Source organism: Melozone crissalis, unplaced genomic scaffold, assembly GCF_028551555.1.
Source record: "Melozone crissalis strain CALT ecotype California unplaced genomic scaffold, PUWL_Pcris_2 ptg000013l_1, whole genome shotgun sequence".
Taxonomy (NCBI): domain Eukaryota; kingdom Metazoa; phylum Chordata; class Aves; order Passeriformes; family Passerellidae; genus Melozone; species Melozone crissalis.
This window is the reverse complement of record NW_026535791.1, coordinates 60,474,357-60,496,877: the sequence shown is the minus strand read 5'-3', so window position 1 is coordinate 60,496,877 and position 22,521 is coordinate 60,474,357. Positions and strand designations below refer to the sequence as shown.

At 40.9% G+C, this 22,521-nt stretch overlaps 1 protein-coding gene across 1 annotated transcript in view; it reads left to right on the top strand.

Moving 5' to 3' along the window:
• Positions 1 to 2,557: 2,557 nt before the first annotated feature.
• MAP7D2 (MAP7 domain containing 2) overlaps positions 2,558 to 22,521 on the top strand; it is an 81,463-nt gene continuing 61,499 nt past the window's right edge. The window contains exon 1 of the mRNA XM_054271518.1: positions 2,558 to 2,642. Within this exon, the coding sequence (XP_054127493.1) occupies positions 2,600 to 2,642 (43 nt within the window). The 5' untranslated portion in view covers positions 2,558 to 2,599. The remainder of the gene's footprint in view (positions 2,643 to 22,521) is intronic.

Sequence of the window (22,521 nt, the reverse complement as noted above, 5' to 3'; positions counted from 1 at the left end):
AAATAATCTTGTTCTGTAAACTATGGGCAAAATTAAACTGTTCATAAATTCCTTTTTGAAGGTTGAAAATTAAAAAATTTCCCAGAGTTCTTCTATTTGTCATAAAGAAGGATACAAAGACATGCTGAAATTAGCTCCTGACTCCAGGTATAAGCGCATACCAAAGCTTTGTAGATTACCCTAAGTAACCCACTACATCTAGTGCTTAAAAATCTATAAAGTGTTTAAAGTCAAACCTGAGCAAGAACAGTTATGCTCTTGTTTCTGAGGTGCTGGTGGATGCACACTGTATTAAATCCACTGTTCCCTGCTTTAAAACCACCTGCCAGCCTCCACAACATAAAAGAATAAAAAAAAACACTACAGACAACTCCAGACACATTACCTTCCGTTAGCTCTTCCCTGTGTGCAAAATATGATAATAGTACTACTAAGAAGGCTGCTACAAAGTTAAATTTATGAATGTTTTGAAGGAGTTATAAGACTACCACAGGAAAGTCATCATGGAAATTAATTAACCTGCCTTCAAGGCAGGGTTTGAAGAATGTACAGAGAATATGACATGAAAGATTCCACTTTACATGATGAAAATGAAGAGAAACATTGAAGAACTATACATTAATTAAAGACATCCTTGCATTGAATGAGGCAGGAGTCTTGTGGAAAAAACCACTCTGCAGAGGTAATTTAAAAAGTGATTCATATCACAAACAACATACAATACTGTAGGGGAGGGCTTTGTCTTTGGAGGTCTCACATTTTCTGTATAGTCCCTTAAGTTTTCTTTAAAATCTCCTTTTTATATTTTTTCCATGGCATGACTGCAAGTCTGAATGCTGTGAACCAACTATCAGAGGAAATTAGAGTTGTAGGAGAACACTTTCTCCATGTGACACGCTGTGCTTATGGCTTCATGACCACCTGAGAGCCAGCACTGGTGGGCTCCTGTTCCTCGGGGCAGATTCTCCAGTGCCCCCATCTCCTTTCAGCCACTGCCTGAATATCCTTCCTCCCTCCCTCATACCCCTTTCTCCAGTTTCTGGCCATAATCTTCCATCTTTTCATCCCTCACATCCATTCTCTGCTGTCCTGTTTCCCAGTCCTGGAAATTCATCCTCTGTGTTTCCTTTTCCTCATCACTAAGCCCATATATCTTGTACTGAGACCAGCTGTTCTTTCCCATGTGTTCATCAGAAACCAACAGGCTGAAGATTAATTACTGTCACAGGAGATTCTTCCTTCTTTTGGTTTTGTTGCCAAAGGAGCCCCTGGAAATTAGGAAGAACAGCTACAGTAAGAGAGATGGGTTTTTCTTCTGTAATGTGACCAAAACTGTGCAATTTAATCTTTAGACAGGTAGAATAATAAGTGGAGCCCCTTGATGTAGGGTTAGAGGGAGAAACAGCTGAAATGAAAACATCATTTGGCACTTTCAAAATGTGGCCGAGTTATAAGCAATGAAAATTACATATTTCATTGATAAAGCAACATTAGGAATAATTATTACTATATACACCAGAAACCCTAAATCTTTGTGGCTAAACTTTTATTGAGGTGTGTGAACCCACACATGACAACATCACTTCAATGTCTAGATGGAAGAATTGCTGCCCACCACCCCAACAGAAAAATTGCCTCATAGGAAATAGGAGACACACCAGGAAAACCAAAGTAAATGCTGTCCTACTTCTTCCTCTCATATTGACTATGGTCTGTACTTTCAGGTGAAGAATATAAAGGTAACATAATTGCTTGGCAAAAAGAAGAAAACAAAAGGAGTAAGAATAAAAAGTGGAAGGGTTAAATTTATCTTACATTTAAATTTTGGTAAATTGGCAGTGAAGATGGGTCAATAAGGGGTTTGGCATATAACCTCAATTCTGGCAACGTTTTGGGCAGGAGCTGCCCCAACGCCGCAAGCCCTGGGGCTGTGTGCCCTCCCCTGGCACTGCTGTGTCCCAACACGGTCCGGAAACACGAAACCAGTAATGGGGGAGCAAAGGAAGCACACAAGGTGTGTGTTAAAATTTTGGGGAGTTAAACCGCTAGTATGTGAGTGATGAGGAGAAACAAAGATTATGTTAATTTCTCCCCTTCTAACACCGAGTACTAAGTGGTCCTGCCGCTGCAGGGCCAGCCTGGCCCGAAGGGAACCGGGACCGCAGCCGGATGGGGAGGACACGGCTGTGCCTTTCCCCGGTACCATCGATTCACCCGAGGCCGCACGAGGCTGCAAACAGCGGGCGCAAACACCTGGATGGAAAAATCTGGGGAAACGGCCGGATCGGCCCGGAAAGCCGGAGAGCGCTGGTTGTTCTGCTCTGGGGGATAACCCGAGTGAACGCGCCCGGGCACCGCAGCGCCGCTCAGCAGCCCCAGCCCGAGCGCAGCCCCGCAGCCGGAGCGCTGAGGGCGGGGCGCGGCCCCACCTGGGCAGCGGGCCCGCCCCGCCGTGAGGGCCCGGCCGCGGCCCGCCCTCGCTCCCCTCCCTCCGCCGCGCCGTCAGGTGCCGGGGCGGGCACTGCGCCTGTGCGGCGGCCGCGGGCGCAGCCAGCCCAGCCGGCCCCGGCGGGACGCGGTGGCGGCACCGGCGGGGAAGATGGCGGAGCCGGGGGCTGCGCGGAGCCACCCGCGGGCCACAGGTAAGGGATGGAGCCGCGGCCGCACGACGTGCCGGGGGACCGGCGGCTCCTCTGCCCGCATCCCGCGGCTTCTCCCGGCGCTGTCCCGTCCCGTCTCTCGCCGCCCGGCGCCGGCGCTGCCCGAGCCCTGGGCAGGGGCAGGCGGGGGTCGCTCCCCGGCAGGTGCTGCCGGGTCCGGCCGCCATCTCAGAGGGATGGGGCGGCCGCTGTCGGCGAGAGCCGCGGCGGTGCCGGCGCTGGGCGGCCGCTCCCGAGGGCACGCGGAGCGGGTCCCGCCCGCGACTCCCGGCGATCCCCGTCCTTGCCCTTTGTGGGGCGGGAGGTGTTTGCCATGAGGTGGCTTTTGTGCCGCCGCGATTTCCCCGGCCGCCGGCGGTGCTGCCGGGGCGGGCGGGCGGGCTGTGCCCCGAAGTGCAGAGCAGCGATTTGTAAAGCTCCTGCTCGGCGGTGCCTGGGCCTGCCTGTGCCGGTGCTGCCCAGCCCGGGCACAAACTGGTTGAGCGGGTATCGGGCGTGAGCACCGCACGCAGAGCCCTTATATAGGCACTGCTCCTGGGTAAGGTCTCTCCTCGCTGCTCGGCGAACAGAAGTTTTCATTTCCGAGGATGAAAAGGGTGTGTGAGATGTGGTGGAGGTTGCTGTGCTGTATGTGGGAGCAGCACCTGGCATGGGATCAATTCCCCAGCGCCGTGAGATGCTGGAGCCAAGGCTGGTGGTCGTGACCTTGGCTCTTGGCTTCCCGCGTAGGTGTTGGGGTGGGTCTGGCTGCTCCTGCTTCGCACGACTGACTTCCCTGGGCTCCGTGTGAGATGAGTGGTGATTAAGGTGTTATGCAGGTGCTCATTACACTTTTACCTTAATTATCTGGTATGGAGCCTCTGCTTTGTGGATGGTTAACCATCTAAACCTGGTGCATAAGAGGGAATTAATTTCCCCGTTTGTTCTAAGCTACTGTAGTGACTAAAAGTAGCTTTGCAATTGCTTTGGGAGATAAAGAGGGATTACTCTTCAAATTTATGGAGAGGGAATCTGACACTTTAACTTCTCTGAGGTAACACAGCGTGAGGAGCTAAGGAAGGAGTTGGGAACACCTGTGTTTGCTGCTCCTCACCCTTCTCCACATGCTGAGCAGTTTGCTGTAAGGCTGTTGCTGTTGAGCAGTCATGCACTCCTAGGGCTTGGGTCTCCATTTCTTAGTATTTCACATGGAAGGCAGGAGGAAATTAATGCTCAGAATTCATATTTGTGAGGTTTCTTCACACCTCTTGTCTAAAGCATAGGGAATTCTTCCCAATATTCACATGCATTCTTCCCAGACATTTTTCTTTTTGTGGTTTTTTTTTTTTAATACATTCTAACTTCAGAGGCAAATGTTGCAAAAAACCTTCACTCTTTATATTGACAAGTACATAATGTATTTTTCACCCTGTATGAGATTGGGATTCCATAGAAAAGGTAGCATGTACTCTAATTAAAGATGGTATCAAATGGGTCATGTGTTGTAGGGCATGGGCCGGCACAGACAGATGTCATTACTTGTGGTCAAGCATTGGTATTTGGGCACTAATACCCAAGGAAGGCAGTATATATAGAGTGGTCTTGGCCAAGTTTGTTATTTGAGTTGTCGGCTAGAAGATAATACGTGATGTGGTGTAAAGATTGTGTATGTGTGGGGTGTGTTACAGACAGCACTATGGATGGCATTTGATCTCCTGCAGCAGAGAATGAGGCACTTTTTTGTGGGACTTGCCAATTTTGTAACAAGCACAACAGCTACTAAAGTGCATCATTAATGTGGATGTGGACATGATGCTCTCTTAATTCATGTTTGTATGTATGTCTTGGTCCTGGAGTCCTTGCCTTGGTCCTAGGGATAGGAAGACTCTGACCTCTCTGTTCCAGAGTAAAATGCTCTTTCCCACAATGTTGTTCCCAAAAGGGTGCTGCCAACACCAGGCAGTGACTGTAGCCACTGTTCCCCTTCCCAAACTGTAGTTCTCTGGCAGCATCTGAGCTTTGATCTGTAGGATCCTCCAGTGCTGGGGGAATTGCTAGGATGGCAGTGCAAGCAAGGCACTTCACACTGTCTGCCCAGACCAAGCTGTAACAAACAAGCCTGCAATAATGGATTTTTTTTTTTTGCATCTCTTGACTGCTAGAGGAGAGAATATTGTTAAATTGTTTCTAATTCTGCAAGCAAGGAGCAAAATTCTGTGGCACAAAAAAAATAATAATTGCAGAGCTCAATTATATCCCTTTGCCAAAAATCAAAGGCATGAGGCAAACAATAGCATGAGATGACACTGTAGGAATCTTTTTGTCAGGGAGAGTGTTAGGTGACCAAAATGTGGGCAATATTGCTGCTGCTGTCTATAGTAAAGGTAATGACTAAAGAGCATTTGAAGGACAAGTGGCTCAGTATTGAATCTCTTGTCTTCCCTTTTACTGCCTGGTGAGATTTGCTTAAGGCATGCACTAGGAGGTTGAAATACTGGGCACTTTGATTTTCATAGTAAGGTGTGTTTGTTGGTTGTTTGGGTTTTTTTTCCTTATAGAAAACATGACCATGCCTAAAAGAATTTAAGAGAAAAAATGATGTGCTATCCTAGACTGTATATCACAATACTAGTTTGTGTGAAAGGAATTAATGTGTGGATTCCTTTTAAAATACTGTGTGGGTTTTTCTTCTTGATCTCATTGCTTTTCCAAGTGATTTCTCATAGGCCAAAGTGATTTAACCAACATGTACTTACATTCTTCTTTTTGTACTGTACTGTTGTATCTCATATGTGGACACTCAAGGTTGTTTATCCCCAAGGTTAATTCATGTGCTGCTTTTCATGTGATCTTACCATTTGCAAGTATTGGCTTTAGTTCAGGGCAGTTTAATACACTCTCAAGGTTACTGTTTTGGTATTTAAAGTATTGGCTTTGTCCTTAAAAAAGCAAAGTCAAACCTCTTCCCAGTAAAGTTCGCTAGACAGCAGGGAAGAAAAATGTCTTGCCTTTGCATTCTGTGGCTGCAGCAGTAAAAGGAAAGTGTATCACTTGAAATGCACAGGTCAGGGAAGTAAAGAAAGCTTTAGTGTTTGTAGGACAGCTTTGTACAGTGTCACATAGCTCCATTTGCTTTGGTGGCTGGTGCATCCATAGCAGTGGAAATGCATCAGGAATGCTTGATTGAACATTAGGTAATTATTTCTAGATGTGCTAATTGAAGAAGCATGTATGTATTTAATGTTAATGAAACTATGTATCCTGTGTGATGATACTGTATGAAGATTTATGTAATAAAGCTTTTTAAATATCATGAGTAAATAAAATGCAATTATAACTTTTTTGGTTATCAGTCACTCAGTGTATATGGACCAAAACTGACAGGTGAAATTTGTAAAAATGTTATGTCTGGCATTTACTTATAAATGCTTTCTAAGGCTACAGAATAAAGCAAGGCTTTAAATTCTGTTCAGTTCTGGACTGCTTAGATGATTGTAAAAAACATCTTATTTCCTTCTTGTGTGTTTCATCCTTGCAAGAAGGTCCCAGTGTCAGGATTATTGAGTAGCTTGTTTGGCTTTTCTCTTTTACTTATCTTGACCACTCCTTGTGAAATCAGGTTTTTGCACCAGCTCTCTGATAGGGCATTGCAGCTTCCAGCCCTTTGTGAACTGACTCCAGCTGTTGAGCAGATCCTAGAAGCAGTAATCCTCAGTTTAGATTCTAAATCAATTTATATAATGCTTTTTTGTTTAAGATACTGTTTTATGGAGTTTTTATAAATAACTGGACTGTACAGGTCCAGTTATTTGTAAGATGAAGCTGATCAGGAAGCTAACACAAATTTTGGGAATGCTAACTGCATTTAGTTACTTGCATTACACACTCAGATTTAACTTTCTTGTGGACATCTACTGGTTGAGAGGGAAAATCTGGATAATAAGCTTAAATACTGGAAGAAATAGTAATGCTCAGCCAAGATTCTTGAGGTAATCAAAAGCAAAGTTCAGTACTGTAACTGGGTTAATTTTAATCTGCCTGTTTTAGGTCACTTTACATAATTTCTGAGTTATTTTGCTGTAATTGACTCATGTTTGGTGTTTTCATGACAATTTGATATATTGCTGGTGTATTTTCTGTGCCTGGAATTAGTGCATGTAGGAACATGGTATGTATTAGTTTTCCCAATGTGTTCAAGCAGCTTAATCAGTGAAAAAAGTGACTTGGGTAGTCACATTAGCCTGGGCTGGCTTTAGATAGGATATTTAGAAATACCTTTCACTGTGTCTTATCTCCACAATGATTAATGATGATGCTGTGTCACTGTGCAAAGATAAGTGGGTCTCACAAAGTGAAAATCCATCTAACCATTTAAAAACCCTCAAGATTATTGTTATGTGGTTTAAAAGACTAATGCATCTGACAGACTTTGTCATTCCAGTAGTACACTGTTGTTTTTCTTCATTTGTGTCAAGATCCTAAAACCCTAGCACTCTCTGTGGATCTGAATGTTGTAAGAATCTTAGTAAAATACTTCTTGTTGTAGTTAAATAGTAATCCAAATCTTTCATGTGGAATTACTTCTGGCTTTGAGTTGTCCTCTGTGTATGCACATATATAATGCATGTACATTTCAGGCTTTTTGCAGTTGTAATGAACTGATATATTCAAATGCTTGTTGGTCACATTCTTAGTTATTGTAATTTCCTTCTTGTAGCTCTTAAATGCATTATCCACAGTAGTTACACTTTCCCATAATTATTTAATATCTGTGCCCTCTGTGATCTGAAGTTTTGTGAAGTATTGTGCTTCTTTTCATTTAATGTATTATTTGTGTGTGTCATCTTCGTTTGCCAAATGTCAGATCAAACTGTTTTGCCCTAAATTCTGGGACATCAATTTTGCTTTTGCACTTGATATCTGAAGGCTTTTGCTGCTTCTTTCATGTGCTTGTGTGTGCTTTCCTTTGATCGAGGGGGAGCTGATTGTTCCTGCAGTATTGAGGTGCTGCAGACAAACGCCTGCTTTGCTGAGATTGATAAAGCATTGCTGTGATCTTTGCATCAGCTTCAGTTGCACAGCAGGTGTTGGTTGTTTTAGCAGCTTTTCAGTGAGGAGCTCCAAAGCAGTGATGAAGAGAAGAGTTATTCCTGATGGTCCTGATGCAGGGTTTGCACAGTTGTGCCGCGGTAGCTGTTTGCTTAGGCATGAGCTTGCTTTCAACTGTTTTTCTCTGTGTGCCAAAGTTTGTTTTTTTCACTGTGTTTTCATGTTACTTTTCTTGGCATAAAGATGCCAATAGCAACCTTCTCATATTAATGTTTCAATTTTGTCATATGCATTCCTTTACAATGTGTAAAATGCAACTTTTGTGTGTTCCAGTGTTACAGGTATGTGCTTTTTGATTGGACCAGTTGGAAAAACAATGTTGAACTCAATTTCTTCTAATGATTTAACAGAAGAGATTGTTTCCTGTGCATCATATAATGTTTAACTTTTTGAGCCCTGGACATTCAAATCCTTTTTTCTGGTTTGTGAAAAATCTGTAAACTCTTATTTTCTGTATTTTGAGTACAGAAATGGATGAAATTGTCCAAACTTTTGAAGTCCACCCCTTCAGTAGTAATTACAAGTGTTGTTATGTGTTCCTGTGTGCTTGCATTTGCCTTCCAAGAGGACCAGTCTATGGAATATGTATTAACTTGGTGTGAAATGATGAGCATTTTAATCTGGAGTGTCTTCTGCATTGTTACTTCATGCCAGAGCCAGGTGCCTTGTTGGCTTTGTGCATGTTAATACATCTGCTTGCACAAAAATGAAAATGGATTTTATGCCCCATAACCTTAACACCATCACAGGTGTGTTGTGCATTCAACCAGTTTAGAAGAAATTACATGAAGCTTCATAAATCTGGTTTTCTTTGTTGAATAGTTTCTCTTAGATACTTCTTTTTCCTAGCAGTGATTTCAATAAATAACATGAATGAGAATTTATTACTTCTACTTGAGATTTTGATCGGATAGGAATGGGTGTGTTAGATAAAAGTGCATGATACCATATATCAATTCATGGATGCCACTGAAAAGCATATCAAAAAATCTTCAATAAAACAGTGGTAACACTACTGCAGTTAGTACAATTTTGTCTGTTTTGGTGCCAGATGCTGGAGGATGTGTTGTGGTTTTGTTTCACTTAGGAAGATCTGCAATTATGCCTTGCCCAGTTCAATCCATATGAATTATCAAATTACTTGTTTTGTGCCAAGCACAAGCCATCAAGGCTCTGCTTTAATTCAGAAAAATGCTCATTCAAATATTTATAGTTTGAAATTAATTTTGCTCATGGGTGTGGAATACTGAAATTCTTCATGTGGCTGCAATCAAAAGAGAAAGATACAAACTTTCCAAAGGTGCTGTGCGTGCCTGGGGCTGTAACCACAGCAGGAGTGCTGAAGGGGTCCAGGCAGGGCTCTGCTGCCTTCTCACTTCAGTGATAGATCAGGTGAGAGCTGGAACACTCCAGTTTGAACAAACTAGCCTTGACTGTTGAGTTGGAATAAACTTTCAATATCCAATTATATTGGGAGTAAATTAAACTCAATTTTGAAAACACTCCAGCCATGTGAAACAAAAATATTTTTTATGCTTCTAAGTTTGCTGCATGACAAATGACCCAAGAAAGGCCCTTTCCTTTTGTCTCAGAAGGGAAAACAGGACACACTGCAGTGTTTATCCACACATCATTACTGTGATTTTTACATATTTTAAGTTAGGGGATTTGGTTTCCTTTCCCATGGGAGGGTGGTATCAACAAATGGGAAGAATTTGCCTTTTGCTAGTGACTTGCCTGCATCTTGCCAGTCTTCATTCCCTTGTTTGTGTTGAATGTGGCATCTGTGTGTATGTGCAAACCCACTCTGTGTCAGGGGAAAGAAACCTCAGGGAGGGAACTGCAATGTGCTGTTGGACCTCTTAAGGTGTTGATAAACAGTGAGCAAATTATGGCTTCCAAAATAAATGGTGGATGAGTTTTAGTTCTCCTTTCCCTCTCCTGAAGGGAAGGGAGCCAGTAGGGCTTTACTTTCATGTGTCTTGACTTTTGATACCATGCGTCAGCCCCAGGACATATTTTTCCCATATGCTTAATGGTCTATTAATAGATGTGAGTATTTCCATTATGTTTCCTGGGTTTAGTGGCTCTAAGTGCTGTGGTTACAAGTAAACATGGCACTTTTCAATAGTCAGAGGAAGTGGTTTTAATGATGCAGTGAAACAAGAGGGTGACCTTCTGTTGGCACAAATGAGTTTTTGATGAGGTTCTGGATGTGAGTGCTGCCTTGCAGGATTGTGAGCCAGGGTGTGTTTCATGGCTCGTTGAGGCCAGGTTATGGCACTGAATGAAAATGTTTGAGCCCTGCATAGGGAAGAAATTGTTTAGAGAATGTATTATGGAGAAAGGTTGCTTTTTTTATGGTATTATCAAGTTACAGAACTGAAAGAAAACTTGAAACAGAAATAACTGAACAGATTGAGGCATTTACAGATAATGTAAATAGCTTGTTTTTTGTAATAATTTTTATATTTTATGAGCAGTTTTGTGTCTCTTTCATGCCTTGCAGTATGTTTTCCCTGTTTTGGGTTGGGGTTTTTTTGCCTCTGAGGTTTTTGCAATCTCTGTTCTTATAACAGAGTCACTGCCATTATCCAGTCTTCCTTTAAGTCTCATATAGCCAAAGGATATAATAAAAAAGTAGCCTATCCTTGAATTTTAATATATTTAATCTGCAATGAAGTTGTCCAAATCATGTGTGAGTGGCACTGAAAACTATGTTACACAGTACAAGCACATCCACTTTCAGATCCAATTTTTGTCATGGTCTGTTTGAAGTGCTGAAGGTGAACTGAATACTATAAGGAAAGTCTTCATGCAACCTCCTTGTAGTGAGTGCTCCCTAAAGCATAGTGACAAGCTTACAGGCCATGTAGCAAGTGAAAAGGTGTTTAAAATAGCACAGTGATGCTCCTGGAAGATTCTTAAAATCTCTGTTGATGAAAACCCCTGCACTACATAGACCTTCTGGTGCCTACTTCCTGATAATGGTGCATCTGTGCTTTTGATAAAATGAGACCCTACTAGGATATCTCTTAAGATTTTAGAAGTTGGCTTTTTATTTTTCTCTCTAATGGTGTTTTCTTCCTTCCCTATTCTCATCCACTCAGTCCTGCCTACAAGGTCATAACGGTGGCCACTTTGTGAGGGAAACTGTCTCACTGCTGTTCTCCCTGATGCCTAGAAACAGGCATTAATGGAGGGGTGTAAGATCACAGCAAGTATCCAGTGTGCTTCCTAGAGTCCCTCAAATTATGGTTAGAGGACTTAGAGATGTATCCAGAAAATACATCTTGACTATATCTTCTGTGTGTACATATTCCCATGCTCTAGTTTGCTTCTTGCCCCAATTTCATAATTACACTCAATACAGTAATTCTTGCTCTTGTGCCCCAGCAGAGCTCACTCCATTCCATCCAGCCTAGGGAGTGGAGGAAGAGAAAAGCCTGATGGAGGAGACTGAGCCCATCAGATGGGTTCCAGCAGGAATTTAGCTCTCACCAGCCCACCTGCCTCCTGCAATAGGACCCCAGAGGGCTGAAGCAGCTCTGAAGTTTTTCTTGTGGCAGCTGCAGGACAGGCAAAGAGACCATGAATAGGAAAAAGGTGGAAAGGAAAAGAAAATGCATTCCATGCTATTTAACCTCTGCTTCAGGCGGTCCTGTTCAGAAATAGAGAATCACCATATCAAAGAGCTCTTTGAAAATCAAAGGTAACAAAAACAAATAGGGTGAGGAGTGTTTTCCTAGTCTTCAGAACAGCTCTTGGTTAATGTGCTGCAAGTGTGATATACTTACTTAAGTTATAGACTTGGAGAAGTAGAGGGGCAGAAGTCCTCAAGATGGTTTGTTAATGACTATTTTGCACTGAAATGAATCCAGGTATCTCCTGGTGATGCATGCATCTTGAGAAATTCTGGTCAAAACCTCCATGTTTGTTAATAAGTAGTATTTGGAAGATGTAATTTTCCTATTCTGACCCAATGGCTGAGAACTGTTGGATCTGAGGAGCAATGTTTCAAGCTGATTATATTATACACTCCTTCATAAATTTGTACAACTGAAAAACCCCAAGAAATAAAATTCTTAAAGGAATGTGGAAAACTACTCAGCAACTAAAAGCTAGCTATAATTCCAGCATTTTAGATTTGAAAGCATTCAGCCATCCCTGTCTGTTTCCAGCTGTGTAATCTAGCCCATTACCTTGTACCTTGCCAGAATAAACCAAATTTGTTCTTCTTGGGTGTTGTTTGGTAAAAAAATGTAGTTTCACCATTGTCTGACAGATGCCAAGTGCTGTTATTGGGGAGCAGTGAAATAAATAAATACACATATTTATTTGTAGGTAGAGCTAGAGTGACATTCTTTGAGTATACAGTTTGGGGTCTTTGGGAATTTCCTGTGTCAAAGTTTACACAAACTGGTAAGAACTGATGGTGTCAGATTTGTAGAGGAAAAGATTTTCAGTGTGCATCATCTAGCTCTGCTTTGAGAAGGTGGTACAGGATTTGGCTTCAGGTTCTGGATTTATTGAAGCATGTTACACTGAAGTAATCTGCCCCTAAGTCTTTGAATGCTTAATCAGGAACAAGAATCTCTTAATCTTCTGCTGCTAGTCAACTGTCTCCTTTTGATTCAGAAATATTTGTTGCATCAATAAAAAAGTACTAAAAGCAAAGACAAAAATATTTCTTTGTTGCCTGTTAGATGGTCCTCTTGCCTATGCACAGGAGCAATACCAAAATGTTTGCTTGCTTGTTTGGAAGAAGTTAACTTCAGATCTCATTTGTATTCTCAGGTAAGAAGTTCAGATGCTGATCTACTGGAAAAAAGAAGTGTTAGTTTTGTTTTTTGTTTATAGCATTAATCCTCATTAAGGTAGAGAAGGTGGGTGTAGTTGGCTGCTAGTGATGGTGGGTAGAGAAGGTGCTTAGAGAAGATGGGCGTAGAGGCTCTTTGTCCCATTGCTTGTTAGCCCACATGGATCCATTCTTTCTTCTACTGTCAGCTGAGGCTTAGAGAGCAGCCTTCTTGTGTGTGTGTGTGTAGCCCTACATTTCCCTTCTTCCTGACTTCTTCTTACATGTGCAGGACAGCATGTGGCTTTTGCTGCATCCCCAACCCCTCCTGGCCTCTTCCAAAATATTTACTGCTTTCTATTTCTTCAGCCAACTTAACCTACTCATCTCTCTCCTCTTTTCCCTTGCTATGGGTAGGCAGGTTTTTCAAGCCCTGACTCTGTAGCTTTTGATTTGTATCTACATGTGAAAGAAAATTCTGGAAGAGTGTAGGATTCCCATGTAAGTGCTGGCTTTCAGCCTGAGTGTTTGTGACATGGGGCTCCACATTCAGCAGAGCTGCTCTGTTGCCACAGTCAAACAAAAGCCTTTCCTTGTACAGGTGTGTCCTGAACTTTGCTCTGCCCACAATTAGTCTGTGTCTAATCACCCTGGCAAGGAGCTCCACAGTCAGCTGCCTTTGCTGAGAATCCTACAATGAATGTCTTTGCAGTGAGGCGAGGTTTGTGCACAGATAACCTCTTGTTATGAGACCAACCAATTACAGTGCAAACAAGCAAAGTTCATTGCCCATCAATCTGGAGAAGGAGCAGCTTGGTTCGTGGTATGTGGAAGTGGAGAGGAGAACAGGACAAGTGAGTGCATGAGCACTGAGGTTCTTGAGGCAGCAGCTGCTTCCTGCTCTTACAGACACACAGGATGTGGGGCCCAGTCTTTTATACTGGGACACAGCCCCTGTGATCTTTTACTGTGCTGCAGGGTGGCAACCACTGGTCAAATCATTTCAGGTTCTAGAGAAGCCCTAGACAAGAGGGTGGGAATAAAAATTCAGATGTCTGATGTGCTTTGAAAAGTATTCTAGTGGGGTTGCTGGCTTTGCAGGGTGAATATTTGCCATTATGTTTCAAGAACTGACTAGGTGAAGTTAAGACACATCTCTTGGGTTTTAGAACAAAGTGTACAACCCATTGATGGGTTTTGGTTTTTCTGTGCTTATGTACAAAATAACTTTCACCTAATGAAGCAATCCTGGTGAGTCATTTTATTAACTGTAGTTGAAATGGTGGAATTCCAGATTAGCAAGGGAAAAAAAAACTGGCGTAGAAAAGAAATAAACAAAAAAACCCTAACCCAAACAAAAATCCCCTTCTGACGTACCTTTCATGTCAGTATGTTTTGGATGTATACTTCATGATTTTAAAAGAATAAACCAAGAGAACTGCTGACGTGTAAAATCATCGTATGCAGTTTTCAGATTCCTTGTAAATGCTGAAGATGGCAATCTTTTGTATGCACTCTTGCAATAAATTTCTGAGTCTAGTTAGTGCATTTAAGTAGGCAGGCAAGACTCTTTTCTCATGTACTGCTGTTAATTTGTTCCTAGGTTTTTCACCTAGGTTTGCACTGGATAGTAAAGATAAATGGCACTACTGGTTAGCTTGCATGGAGAAACATGATGCAGTCTCCACTTTCCTTGTTTGAGACCTTCCTTTGTCAAGGAAAAATGTCAGATGAAAGCTTGCTGGAATAAGTAAAAATGTCAGCTATAACACTTGGCAAGTTTGGATTTTTTGTTCTTGGTATGGTGGGATTTATGGCACCAGGCTGTGGGCACATCTGGAGCTAAATGAGCAGGCAGGCACTTTGCTGTGACTCTGTTTGCAGGGACTCTGCTGTTACAGGCTTCTGCCATTTCTTTAGTGGAAAGGAATTTAACAGTGTCAAGTGTATTGTATCATCAAAGCAGTGGCAGCTTTGCTGTTTTTCTCTAAGATTTTTCTGGAGAGTAAGAGATCCTGCTGCCACCTACAGCATCAGCAAATACCAGATCTGTTCCTAGCACATACATGCTGTCCTTCAGTGCTTCAGGATTTCAGTTACTAATATACTTAGGGATATGCAGTAGTTATCTGGAAAAGCACCTTTTCTCTTACTTAGCTGAGCTGTGGTTCTCACTGGGAGCCATAACTGGAACCCACTGTCAGAGCCTTACATGCCCAAGGGCAGATTTTTTTCAGCAAATTTGAGGGGAAGGGAATTTATGAGGCCAAGTACAACTGCTTAGTTTCAGATTTAAGAGCCTTCAAAGTAATTATAAAAATGTTCTTGTTATTTAGCTTTGTTTTATTTGACTTGACAAAAAGTTCAGTGCCATATAAATAAGGGAGGGGAATAAGATCATATTTTATGTGTTATGTAAAATATCATTAAATTTTTTTTGCCTTTGAAAATAGGATCTATTATATCCTATTTATAGGGTATAATATATCTGTATATAATCTGTATAGAATACAGATTGTCTGCTAAGTATAGAGAACTATCAGCTCTTAACACTTTGCTTGTAGCATGAGGGTGTTTGCTTTTTAAAAGGGCTGGCAGAACAAATTGCAGACAGGAGGAGTGAGGGGTTTTTGTGTACAGCACAGACGAAGAGGAGATGGAAAGTTAAACTTTGGAACAGAAAACTGTGGAGAAAGGTGGAGATTTCCTTTACTATTTTCATGTCTTCTCCTTTAAAATACAGCGAGATGGAAGGTGTGGTGTAGTTTCATTTGACTGACAGAATGAGAGTAGTAGTCAAATGTGTTTTGGCAGAGGGGTTTTTAAACTGTGCCCTTAGACATGTGTGTGGAGGCAGGGGGTGGACTAGAGAGCAGTATGTGTTGGCAGGGATAGTAGGAACAGCCCACTTTATTTTAGGAAGAGTTGGAAGGAATAGGTATGAAACTACATTTTTTGGGCAAGGAACATAAAGCTGAAGGTAACTGAATGCTTAGAGAAGGTGATAAGTGAAGAAGCTGTAGGCTCAACAAAGGTGAATCTTGTACCTGATTTCAGCAAAGGGAGGAGGTGTGAGGTCTCTGTGGTTCAAAGCTGAGACGCTGAACACCCACGTGTCTTGTGGATGGACCTTGTGTTGGTGTATAAGCAGCATGGGGTTAACCTCAACTTATTGCAATGATGGAAAGCTTTCAGTTTCAGAAACCTACATTTGAACTATATCATAAAAATGTTAGTAATCTGATTTTTATGCCTTTATTAACACTACCGTAGCCTAAGTCTTAAAGCATGACTGACATGAACTGTAATTGAGGTAGCATGCCCAGGATTGACAGCTCTGATGTCAATAATAAGGAAAGAATCCAGTTTTTCTTTCATTTTTTCTGTAGAAGCTTCTAGGTTCTTCTGAAACCAAATAAGATCTCTGCTTCAGCTATACTTGGCTAAGTTCTGGCAAGTTATTCAGTGATTTTTCTGTGCAGCTGCCTGTTTCTGAAGAACATTGTCAATGAGGGGAAAATGGCAGGAAGCTCACACTGATGTCTTGTGTGGGAACAATAGAAAAGGGTATTATTTGGTGCTATTTACATGTAGTATGTTCCTTTGGTAGCTCATGCTACTAAGACATGGTTGTGGGTACATATATGTTATCAATAATGAGCAATTGGTATTGCTTTCCTTAATCCTTCTGAAGATGCATTGATTTTTTTCCACTCCAATATTGAGTATGTACTGTAAAAAAATCTTTATTAGTTGAGGTCACTAACTCATGACATTTGTTTGGATGTTTCCTTTTCTACTTAGCTTACTTATTGAGGCTTGAGTTTTGCAAGGAAGACACATTTGCTAATCAGTGACTGAGACTTGATCTTCTAGAAGGGCACAGAGCTCTTTAATCACTTCAATTTTAAAAAGACAAAAAATATGTTGGAGAGGAGACAAGACATGGGAAAGTGGATGGGTATGTTCTTTTGGTTTTAGAGATCCTGACTTAAAAGCAAGAATGAAGCTCATTTTAGTGTTGAAGCTCTGAAAAACTATGGAGAATAAATAAGACACTTAAGCTAAAAGGGAGCAAACCCATGCTTAATAGAGAATAACATACATTAATTAAACAATAAACAGGGTCCATATACATTCTTATTCGGTGAAGAAATGTCATTATTAGAGAGTATTACATTGATTTTCATTGTAGTCCTGTTGTATATTTATTTATAAATGTAAAAATGTAAGGGTTTTGTGTATTGATTTTTTTCTTTCCTTTAGTCAAACATCTGCTTGTAACAGGATCTTTTAAAAAGAGCATCCTGCTTCTGTTAGATGTTCCTGGAAAAGAAAATCAATGTATGAAGTTGCATACTGAAACATCTACTGCATTGACTTAGTAATCTTTAATTCTGCATGTAAACAGAAGGAAAAATGATGTTCAGTAAGACTATTTTTTTCTTAGTTTGTTGTTTTTCATCTTCTGGTAACAGGTTTAACTTCTGCAATTTTTATGTGCACATCTATATATGTACACAGAAGAGTTCTTCTGAAATGTTCTGTGTTTATTTGTATTTGGAATTCTACACACAGTCACAGGAAAGAAAATGATGTGCATCTCTTTGGTTCAGTGGGATTTATTGTCATGATGGGGAAAAGAATAATGGGATTGAGATTAAATAAAGGTTGAGAGTTTTATGTTGGCATTACTGTGCTGCTGTTGTTTCCTCATGACCTTTTGCAGCATCGCTCTTGCTGTGCTTTCATTAAACTACAAAAACTCTGAACTCTCCTCGGGTTTGTTTCCCATCTCCGAGGTTAACAGGGCATGAGCACTGTCTATTTCATGCTGCTCTGAGCATTCGTCTTGAGCAAGTGCTGAACCTGGAAGTGAATATTGGAAAGCTGCTACTGTTACTGGGTTAATTTGTTGAAACTCTGCTAAGCAGTACCTGCTAATGAACATTTATAGAGGTTTGTCACAGTTGGCAAAGATATTGTCAAGTGCAGATTTATCAGCGTTACATCACAAACTGGGTTCATTTAATCTATTTTAGGGATTCTGCTTAAATGTTTCAGTTCTCATGGAATCAGTTTTGAGGTTGTTTTATCTCTTTAGCAGTCCAAGGAGATAATTACCAAATTAAATATGTAGTATTTCAGTTCCTTTGCTAAGATGCTTTAGCTGGTTTCATTCATTCTTCTCTTTCCTGCTGTTCTGTCCTTTAATTTCCTTGAGGTCTGTTCCTCTGACAGTGTAGAAGTGCTGCCTTCACTTAGAAACCCAAAGGCTGATGGTGCTGTGTAGTGTAATATGTAATGGAATAGAAAAATATGAGTTTTAGATAGTCAAATTGTTAGAAAACCTGATTTTAGAGCTCTTTTAGAAGCCTTTGATCCTTAGCTGAAAACTCAGCATTAAATGTCCCTTCCCTGAAGGGATATATGTTCAACTGCCTAATGTTCTGAATTTATCATCAATAAAAATGTAGAGTTTTGAGATTCTGACCCCCAAAAAGAAAAGTTTAAATAAAAACTTCCTCCTTGCTATTACATGTGCAGTGTAATTTTTCAGCTGTTAATAAGCAGGCAAATGAAGACAGTTGGTATTTTGAATATACCTGTAGAAAATCCTGCCATTTCCTGTATGTGCCCTAATGCCTCACTGGTGGGAGAGTGCACAAATTGCATTACTGTGCACAATTAGGTTCTCTGCAGGAATTCATCTGACATCTGTCTGCCCTGGTTCTCTTGGGCTCCCTTTGAGAGGAGTGGAACAGGCACTTCTAAATTCCTCCCTCAGGAGGAGGTGACAGGTCTGAGAAGTGCCCCAGCTCTTCTTGTAAAGTGAGTGAGAGGGAAGCTGAGAGCTGCTGGCTCTGAGGTGAGTGCTTACTTGGGCAGCTGAAGTTAGGCTGAATCTCCCCCTTCCTGGTACACTGGAGGGGCTGTACCTGTCCTAATGTACTGCTCTGCAAATGAGGAGACAATTTGGGGCTGCCATCCAGTTCATGATATGCTGACAGCTGTAGCAGTGCTTTACTCTGCCCTGCTCAGGCTCTGAGGATGCTCAAGAGGCACAGGAGGGCTGGTTGTGGCCCCTCTGTGCACTGCTGCAGCTGCTGCCTGTGAGCCCGGGGCAGAAGATGGGTTGCTGTTTACAAGTCAGGTTTACCATTTTTGTTGCAAAGGTTAAGTGCCAGTCTGCTCTGATGTTTTCCCCTCTGTAGCAGTGTGTTGCTGCTGGTTGGCATTTCATGGAGCCACAGCTCAGCCTTTCTCAGAGGTCTTTTGTTGACTCACAGAGATGTAGTCAGTGGGACTTTGCCAGTCGCAGCAGTTTGTCCCCAGCTCCTGTCTTCCTCGGCACCCCTATGGCTTTGCCTGGTGTGTGACTTGAAATGCCCCATCCAGGCAAAGGAAAGCTGCCTGTGCCCTGTGTGACCTGTGTGATGGGCAGGATGTGACCAGCAGGCTGCTGGTTTGCTTTGATTGGTTGTTGGTAATCATTCAAACCACTTATCACTTCATTTAAATCTCTTCTTTTTAAGAAGGCAGGCAAATTGCATGGGATGTTTGCTTTCAGTTATGGATGTGTTGATGTGTCATGAAGATATTTGTCATGCTTTTGTTTCTCTGGCTCTGAAAGCTTATTCTAATCATCAAAAGGATTACTGTTCATATATATTGTATATCACTGTACCTTTTGACCACTGAGGTTACAACGTGTGCCACTTAAGCAAACACTGTTTGTGGTGTTTTCAATTATTGCAATATATTCATTAAATGGAAATGTGGGATAGACGTTATGATAATTGCCAGTCTCTGTTTTAGAAAGGTCTCTGTAAGGTAAACCCATATATACATGGATTCCTGTAAAGTCTGTAATCCAGCAAAGCATTTGGGATGAGGTTTAAAAATATTTAAAAAAACCCCCAAAATCATAAGGCTTCAGGTTTTTTGAGTTTTGTTTTGATGATACAAATTGTTTATCCATGTAGGGTATTTTTATTGCTAAATTGAGAGTAGTCATAAGATTAAGACTTAACATACTGTATTAATTCTGTTTATTGGGCCTTGATATTGGGTGCATATTTTGCTTATTATGGGCTTCCTGGTGAATGTAAGATTATTTTCCAGATACAACTAGAAGGCCACAGAATTAGCAGGCTGTGTAGCCCCCTGCTTTGGAGATGAAGCCATTACTGATGCACCAAAACTCTGAATAAATGAAACCTCTTTTTCTGCATCATTTGCTAAATACAGGTAGTATTTTATCTTTGACCAGTTCTCCTGCCAGAGCTGCCTTATGTAATTTTTAATGCCTTATTACAATCATGACTATAATCACTGGGGGACAGGGACTGCCTTTATCTTGTGCTTCTGATGCACAGTGCAACTCTGAGCCAAATATTAAAGGCTTTGTGCAATTTTTTCCTACAATAGAAAAGTATATTTTTTTCTCCCAAAGAAAAAACGAAGTCTATCAAAATAGTATTTTGTTTGAATCCTCAAAGCATAGTTAAACAGCAGAGTAAAGGAATACATTGAAAATAAAGGAACAAGGGAGAAATATATACAAGACCATGGAAGCATAAATTCAAAATTTAAAAAATTTTAAATTTTTAAAAATTTAAAATTGCAAGGCAAATATTTTTGAGGAGCAAACTGGCAAAGACATAAAGAGAACAGTGAACATGTCACCCTTGATACAGACCCTGCCAGACTTTGTGGTAGGTTGCTAAATGGTCCCTGTGTGAAAGGAACACAAGAGACATAAGGCTGGATCACTGAAGCTTCGTGACACTTGCTTTAGTGTTGTGTGTGGAGGAGCTTAGGGGTGTTTCTTGTCCAAGTCTTTCTTAAAAGGAATATACATTGATCTATTGCTTAAATTGTATTTGATGCAGCAGGAAATTAGCCTTAATACAAAGGTTTAAAAACTCTAGAGAAGTGAAGAATGAAAAATGAAAGTTTTCAAGCATAAAATGGAGTAGGTGAAATATGATAGACTGGGAAGAGCCTATGAGCTCTCTGTTAGGGAATGTGTTTTGTACAATTGGGCTTCTCACAAGAGGTCAGCAAACAGGCAAGGTGGAGTGGTCCAGAAGAAGGAATATGCTTGGCTTTTCTAAAAGATGTTTGTAGAAACCATCATCAAAGACACTAAACACCTTGAAAGCTCTTTACTGTGTGGTGATTTGATGATTGATGTGAAAAAAGTGTGAATACTGTGATGAGGTTTTTTCTTGAATAGGCTTTAAGAATGGTCATGTGAAGAGTAATTAAAGTTTGGTAGAAAAATGAGCACCAAGTGACTGAGCAGTAAATGGCAGATAAATTTCAGTGTGCATTGGTACAGAGAGATGTCAGGAGTAATGCCTGTGGCAGACAATTTATACACAAGGAGTTATTTTGAATTACTCAGTAACATGGGGAGGGCAGCCTTGGAGGAAGGCCAGTTTGTGGGGGTGGGAGCCTTCCCTTGCAGAAAGTTCCTGACCTTGGGAGGATGGGTTTGGCTGGGATCTTCTCAGATCCTGTGTCCTCACAGTCAGTGAAGCTGCCTGTAGCTGTGAAAGATCTTTTGTTCTGAGTAGTATTAATGATCATAGAAGCTGGTTTTCTATGCAATATTTTCTATGCAATACATGTGAGTGAAACTTTTTTTAAAACCAGTAATTAAGGGTTTGTGATAGAAGTATTTCCTAAATATGATGTATGATTTTCTTTGTAGAGAGAAACTATCATGTTAGAACTATTGATGTTAATTTTAAATAATTTTAAAAATTATTTGATCTCTCTACAGAATTTGGTATATGTGAAAAGATTGCCTGTTATAAATGCCTTTAGCCATTCTTTGCACTATGAGGTCTCAAATATATTTGAAAAGTAACTTTCTGCTGAATATATGCAACAAGGAAAGCTTTGTGAAGCCTGCCTCTTGTAAAATCTACAGGTCTACTCTGTGTTTTCTGCTCCTTTTCTTGTACAGATTAAGCATCCCATTTCGTAAATATGTAGCTATAATGTAGGCTTGCAGAGATTTTCAATTATCTGTTAAAGCTAGGAGTAATTTTGAGAATGAAAATTTAATTATATAGAGAGTATTGCCTTTTTTTCTTATTCAGTATTTTCTGTTTTAATCAGATATAAATGTAATCCTCCATACCAAAATGAATTCTTTCTTATTTGTTTATGTTCAAAGGGACTTTTAAAGTTGCCCTTAAAAATCCTAGGGTGATTTTAATCAAGATTGAATAACTTTTTTTTTTTTTTTCCCCAGAAATTGTTTTGTTTTTTGAAGATGATGATGATGGTATTATGAGTAGTTTGTCTCAAAACATCTGCAGTAATGCTGTTTCTAGAACACAGATTGTCTGGTGCCACTGAGCAGAAGAGCACATTGTTTGTCCTGTAGGTAATCAGTTGATCTTGTAATTGTGTAGTGGTGTAAAGTCAAGTCAGAGTTCTTGGCTCCTGTTTTAGAAGGCTATTTATTCTTACTGTGTTGACATTTTAAATAAGGCAAATGGTGTTACTGATAGAGTTCAAATATTATGGCTTTTACTTGTAAATGAGCCTGTTCTCAATGAAGTTCCAAGGTGAGTGGAGGTTGTGTATTGAAGACTTAACATGGTCCGAGATTTTCATTTTCCATTCTTGATTTCCACCCTCCCTCCCCATCAGTTTCCTGCATGTAAATTTGCATGCCTGCCCTAACATGCTTTTTCTCCCTCTGTCTCTCACCTTCAGGAATGCAACCACGGTATTGTATTTGCTTGTTTTTCATCCTTGTCAAAATGTCCACCTCTTTATCTCCTCTCTGTACTGTTATGTATGTCCTGGTTGTCCAGAACTGGTCTTTGCAAAGGAAAGCAATCCATGCATGTCACTTCCATGCTTGGCTTTGTTGGTTTCAAGATAAATCCAAGAGCATTGCTTGGCTGCAAATCTGTGTGCTCTCTTTAAATTTTGAACTGTGTTTGA